At 48.2% G+C, this 6657-nt stretch overlaps 1 protein-coding gene across 1 annotated transcript; it reads right to left on the bottom strand.

Moving 5' to 3' along the window:
• Positions 1-515: 515 nt before the first annotated feature.
• Positions 516-5871, bottom strand: CD24 (CD24 molecule). The gene is made up of 3 exons (XM_061427681.1): positions 5650-5871; positions 4967-5137; positions 516-2189 (listed from the first exon to the last, which is right to left on the bottom strand). Exons 1-3 carry the CDS (start codon positions 5854-5856, stop codon positions 2025-2027), a joined length of 543 nt encoding a protein of 180 aa, XP_061283665.1. The 5' UTR covers positions 5857-5871; the 3' UTR covers positions 516-2024.
• Between the last annotated feature and the right edge of the window lie 786 nt (positions 5872-6657).

Below are 6657 nucleotides of genomic sequence, written 5' to 3'. Positions count from 1 at the left end.
ACTCTTAGCGACCCCATAGACTGCAGCCTACCAGGCTCCTCCATCCATGGGATTTTCCAGGCAAGAGTGCTGGAGTGGGGTGCCATTGCCTTCTCCTCCATACCTCAGCTTAAATGTCCAAGACCATCCATACTCAGTCACAGCTCATGACTTGCCACTCTGGCCTGTTTTCCTCACAGCACTACTTGCCAGTGTACTGCCTATTTGTCATTATGCATACTCTTTTTCTCAATTATAGTAAAAAGCCTTGTCGAGCAAGTTCAGCATTCAATCAAACTTCAGTATCCTGACGCATAGCTGGCATTCAATAGTTGCTGAGTAAGGGATGCCCACTTAAAGCCTGAAAGATGTCATTTTTCAGATGAATCCTTTAATCAAGACATGTTGCTAGTTGCCAATGCAAAACAGCTTAAAATGTTCTGTTTAATAGGAAAATATTGAGGTATGTCCCTAGTGGTTTAAATACTCATACAACCATGACAAACTCACAAAGTATTCCAGGCATTGGGAAAAACTTATAATTCAATGGATTGCTCTTCCAGCCATCTCTTTTTATTTACAGTTTGTGTTTAATGCAAATCAATTTCATAACATGAAAAGTTACTATGAATCAAAGCATAAATACACAAACACAATATACAATCCAAAACAGATATACAGCATTCAGGTGTGAAACAAAAGGGAATGTTCATTCACACACACAGTAGCTTGAGATCTGTTGGATATGTTTATTCCAGTGTTGGTTTCTAAAGATGGAAAAAAAAATGACTTTGGTTTTCAAAACTACTGTGGCCATATTAGATTCTGGAATATCTAAGCATCAGTGTGTGACCATGTGAACAAAAGACTTTAGGGAGTATCTATTTTTAAAAAGGTTACTGTGCATCAAGGCAGTTGTGAGAAGATTTATTTTCCAAAATCAAGCCCATTTTAGGCTTAGGACCAGGTTCTAACTACCTAAAAATATCAAATGATAACAAAAAGTGTTCCAAATGTGGCTACTCTGATTCAGTTTAAAAAGAAGTATTTACAGAAAAGAGTATAAAAGTTTTTCTAAATTCAATGTAAGCAAGCTTCCAGTATTGACTTCACAAATATTTGATTTAGTTTGGCTCCTTCACATATTAGCCTTTTTCCATTTCAAAATTTGTCAATTTTACCTTCAAAACAGATCATTTTTTTAAACTGTAAAAGTTATTCAATGTATGCAGAAATAAAAAATATTTTGAAATTCATTGACAGCAATGTACTTCTATTCTTTGTTATCTGTTTAAATGAATCTAGTGTTCTTTTTGAATAGGAATAGTATGTAAGCAAAATGCATTCATTATGCTTGAATTTGGGGTAGATTAATCCATCTTTGCCCTGGCACTATATAAAAAGTCAAATGCAATGTCAGCCCAAAGCCCCAGAGGAAAAGTTCAGTTCCCAAGAGAACAGTTGATAGCTTAACATAAAATTTTAATCTATCGTATGTCAGCATTAAATTAGTACTGCTGAAACAACACTTTGAGAATTTACAGGAACTCCTGGAAGTTTCTGCTAATGTACATACAAATAGAATCATAGAAGCTTTCTGTTTTACCTAATTGTTTTATGGCCTTATAAATTTAACAAACCAAATGCAAACTGAATCTGTTCCACAGCCCATTCTTTATCTCTAAGTAAGATAAAATCTATTCTCATTTTCAAGGTAGAGCTTTATGTGTCCATACTTCTTAAGCCACATTTAAGGAAATCATCTCAACTAATTTTGGACGTTGTCTCTCTTCATCTTGTACAGGTAACTCCAGCAGATTTAATATTGGCATTCATCATCTAGTCAGACCCTTCACATGCTCTTCAAACAAATTTGGGATCCTCAATAATTTCTGTCAATTAAATAAGGTGTGGAATTAGCAGATTTATTCAATGAAGACTTCTTTTTCTCTCTTTTTTTTTCCTTTGTCACACAGGATGTATAGATGCCATTTGAACTGGATTTAGAAGATGGTGGAGTACAGATGTTTCTTCGCCTGAGTCTCTTAACAGTAGAGATGTAGAAGGGAGACCGAGATCACAAAGAGACTGGCTGTTGACTGCAGAGTACCATCGCTTGCCTTGGTGGTGGCATTGGCTGGATGAGGGGCAGGTGAGGTAGTCTGGGAGGAGTTACTTGGTGTTACAACAGTTGTTTGATTTGAGTAAGTCTAAAATATATAAAAAGTTACACTGATCAATTTCCACATTACAGTTGTCTCTCCACATACATTTTATATGCCATTAAGATAGATGATACAGTCTCAGGTTGGTTTTTTTTCCCCATTATTCCCTTACCCACATCATTTCATTCTGAATTTCTTAGTCCCACCAAGATCCTTTAGTTTCAAAAACAACTACCTAGTGATGATTAATGACTGCAAGTAACAATAACCAAAAACAAGCAAACAAAAATGTTCTTCAATAACTATGTAACTCCCAAGTATATGACTTGACCCTTAATTCTTTATAAAGTAATAAGGAACCAAGGTAACTAACCCACTTTCTGTGATTATACTGACTGACTGGTGTTACAAATAGGCTTCTTCTACTTTCTCAAGAAGGGGGAGATTTTAAAGTTGCACTAATAATTTGGATTTTAAAATACAGTAATTTGAGACATATGTTATGAGAATTGAGTCTCTGTCTTCCTGAATTCGCTGGATAACTTTCACCTACCTGTTTAATACAACCTTGCACTAAAAGTAAGGGGCCCTGGATATCTTATCTGCTCCTTTGAAGTCTGGAAACAGTATACAGCCCTTCTCAAAAACGGCCACAATATTTGTTTTAAGTTGAAAAATATAATGAGCCTCTGCCTTAAGGCAAAATGATTTCACCCAAAGCATCATAAAGTCGGAATGACTTCACAACAGACGAGACGGTTTGATGTTGGTTTCACGAGCAGCAGCCCTCCTGCCTGGTCACTAAGCCCAGCACTGTGGCCAAGGACCAAGGTCCCCCAGCACCCCAGTGCCTAAGTGGCATCATTCACCACACTGTTTTTCAAGTCATAAAATGCACAGTCCAGCAGGGCACATGGTAATCTCTTCTTTGTCAGGGAACAAAGGCAGATGGGAGATTTCAGCTCTCACTGCAAGAGAGGGTTTTAAAGGGCTTCTGATTACAGCTGGAACAAGAACCTGGCACCAAGCAGGTCTGGGCCACATGTATGTTTGGCTACCAATCAATTCAAAGATAAAACCATTTTATCCTTTGTTGTAAATCCATAGAAAACCCAGCTTCTTTTGTTGTAAAACCCATAAGGACATTCAGCAAACATCGACTAAAAATTTTATAAAGCCTATCTAAAATAGACTAATTTTAAAAATCTCAATGAAATCAAATATATTTATTTGGCACCTACCCAACAGAGTGTGCTACCAAGAAGAAAAGCACTCCTAGTAAAAGGAAAGCATTAATAATATGGGGAACAATTTAAAACAGGGCTCCTTATTTGGGGGCAGGACCTGATTTGGGATCCCTGAAGGTAATCTGTTCTTATCCAACAAAGCCTTGGTGCATCAGGTGAGTTTAAAAAAAAACAAACCAGAGCCCAGTGCATCCATAGGAGAATCAAAGGGTCCTCCACACCAATGAAAAAAACTAATGTTAATATATGAAATTGACAGTAAACATAAATTTCCCTACTAAGCTATCAAAGATTTATTTGCTTAACCTCAAACCTCTGAAATTTAGGGGTGTGGGACGGAATCTGGCTGGGAAAGGAGATGGGGCGGGGTGGGAGAGACCAGCGTTTCCAGTGGCCACGCCCCTCCCCCACCGAGGAATAGAGAAAGGCTCGGGAGAGCAGCCGACCCGCAAAACAATAGGGTACAGTTACCCGGTCCGCGGAGCGGAAGACGAGGAGCGCACCTCTCTCAGGCTGCGCTCCCAGGTGAGCCCGGCGGCTGGATGTCTGGGGACCTGGCGCACCCAACTTTTTCGGAAGAAGTGCTAAGGAGACCCTCCTCAGAAAGCCCCAACGGAAGGCGATGGAGACCCAACCGCTCGGGCACCCCTACCTACCCTCCAAGTCCAAGCTACCGGAGACAAATGCCCCTTTCTTGCCCTCCCAGCGCCCCCCGACTTCGGTCTCTCAGGCTCAGCCGCCGCTGGCCTCCCTCGCGGCCGCTGCGCACCCACCCGCCGGACACCGTGGGCAAGATGTGTTCCCGGGACAGAGGATCTGAGGAGGCCGCGGGGACAGGGACAAAGCCTGGCGGGGAATCGGGACACAAATGTCCCATCCGCCGCCTGTCCAGAGATAGCCAATCTGGCTAACAGAGGGTTCCGTTGGTGACTTGTAAGGTCGTCCCCAGGATAGCACAGGGTCAGGAGAGGGTCCCCCCCCCCCCCAGACTTCAGCCCCGAAACACGCGGGACTGGGGTGGCTTAACAGGGTCAGTAACTGGGGCTTGCTAGGGATCCACGAACTAGCTCTGAGTGGAGGATGGGCGAGAGCTGCGCCCCCCGAAGGGGATCTTCCTCTCTCTTTGTGTGATGCGCTAGGGGACGCGAAGACACTCGTACAGGGAAGCGGGGCGCTCGTGGGATCCAGGGACGACCTCCCCAAAGGGTCTGAGGTCTCTGGGTGCTCCAGGGGTAGGGAGAGCGCCTTCTTTCCCGCTCTGCATGAAAGCGGGCAGTGGGCGACAGGCAGCCTGTGAAGGGCTATACGAAACCTGGGGTGGGGCAAGGTCCTCCTAGCCCACGCGTGTAGGTGCTTTGTTCTCGGGGCTGCCTAAAGGGTGGGGACAGCCTGCTAGGAAGTGGAAAGTGGGCTCCAAATTGCCGCCCCCTCTCCCCCCAGATCAGATTGTACTAGATTCTCTCTCCTAGTTCGGGTCCACAACCGAAGGTGGGGGCGCAGACCGGTTCCCTGGGGGCGGTCCCACCCGCCTCGGGCGCGGCCCCTGAGCCCCCTCGCCGGGCGCCAGGACCTCACCTGCGTAGGTAAGAGCAGCGCCAGAAGCAGCAGCCCCAGTCCGAGCCTGGCTACGATCGCTCTCCCCATGTCCGCTCCGTCGGTGCGCAGCGCGTCTCGCTGGATTGCAGGGTGCCGAAGGATCGCTGGCGGGGTGCAGGCAAGGTGGGGAGCGCGGCCGGCGGGCGGGACCTTATATACCGGGCCAGCCACAATAGCCGTGACGTGGCGCCGCCCGCCCACCCGCGCTCCCCTCCTCCACCGCCGCCCCCCGCGCGCGCCCGCCAGCCGCCTCCCCTCCTCCCTGCCTCCCGGCCCCGGCCGGGTTCGCAGCGCCCTCTCCTTCCGCCGGCCCGGAGACCCCGGGGCGGCAGGTGGGCGGCCGGCGCCGCCGGCTCCCGGAGGGATGCTTTATGTTTTCCCCCGGCGGGCAGTGTGCAGGCTGGCGCAGGGCGCCCAGTGACTCCCACACAGGACCCGGGGCGAACTCGTGAGCCGCACACTCCGCTCCCAGGCCCGGGCCCAAGTTTCCTTTGTTTCCCCCGACCTGCCATCTTATCCCCCCAAAAGAAAAGTCTTCAGCCTCCCGCGCAACGCGCAGCCTCCAGTCCTGGCTCTAGCTGCTGCGCGGACCCCGACTTGGGTTTTCTCAAATCTCCGCCCCATAGGAAAGGGGAGTTTTCGGGCTTTGCGGTGTCCCGGACCTGGCAAGGGGCACCGGGTGCCGGCAGGCGCGCTCCCTTCTCAGGCTGGTCGGTCGGGCTCGCAGGCGGCGCCCGCGCTCGGAGCACCGCGTGTGCTCTGCCCCTCGCCGGTCGCGCCTTCCCCTTCCCCCCGCCACTCGCTTTGTTTTTGGAGCTCCTCGTGCTCGCCGGTCTGTGAGGGTTCCCTGGGGCATCCCACGTCCGCATCCTCCCGAGAGGTGGGGAGCCGCCCACCGGGCGCAGACTGGCTGCCCTGACACTGGCGACAACTGAGTTTTGGTTCTCGGCGCTCCACCCTGCCGCCGCTGGCGGACAGGGGCGAAGAGACCGTGACCTGCCCTGACGGATGGTCCCCCTCCCCAGCCCTAAAGGCCCCTTCAGCCCTCCCCACGTGGCTTTGCTACTAGGTCCCACCCAGGGAGCGGGAACCTCCCTGGCGGTCCCTCTAGAATTCGCTGCCCCAGTGGAATTCCTGGGGACAGGCTTTTTTGGCCTCTGTTGCAACGCACTTGCTCGTTGTTTTCTGTTTAAAGAGCAAAAGCTTTTGGGATAAGGCTATTACTTTTCCATAGCTGCCATTAGGCAGTTTAATGAACTGGCGCCTGTAGGAGATTAGTCCTTATTATGCAGATTTGAGTGGAATATATTTTCCAACCATCCTACTGTGAAAACTTTCAAGAATACAGTGAAAAGTAGAAACTATTTTACTGGTGGATATTTAAAAATTTAATTTGTAATTGCGTTACTTAATCTTTTTTACTTAAAGTTTGCCGACTGTTTTCAGGTCTTGGAAGCAGAGTCCAGACATAGTAAAGCTATTGTTTAGTGGCTCAGTCCTGTCCAACTCTTTGCAACCCCATGGACTGTAGCCCGCCAGGCTCCTCTCTGTCCATGGGATTTTCTGGCAAGAATACTTGGGTGGGTTGCCCATTCCACCTCCAGGGGATCTTCCCGACCCAGGGATGAAACCACATCTCCTGCTTGGCAGGCAGATTCATTATGGCTGAG

The sequence above is a fragment of the Bos javanicus genome, chromosome 9 (assembly GCF_032452875.1).
Source record: "Bos javanicus breed banteng chromosome 9, ARS-OSU_banteng_1.0, whole genome shotgun sequence".
NCBI classification, from domain to species: domain Eukaryota; kingdom Metazoa; phylum Chordata; class Mammalia; order Artiodactyla; family Bovidae; genus Bos; species Bos javanicus.
The sequence above is the reverse complement of the archived record's forward strand: the minus strand, read 5'-3'. Positions and strand labels throughout refer to the sequence as shown.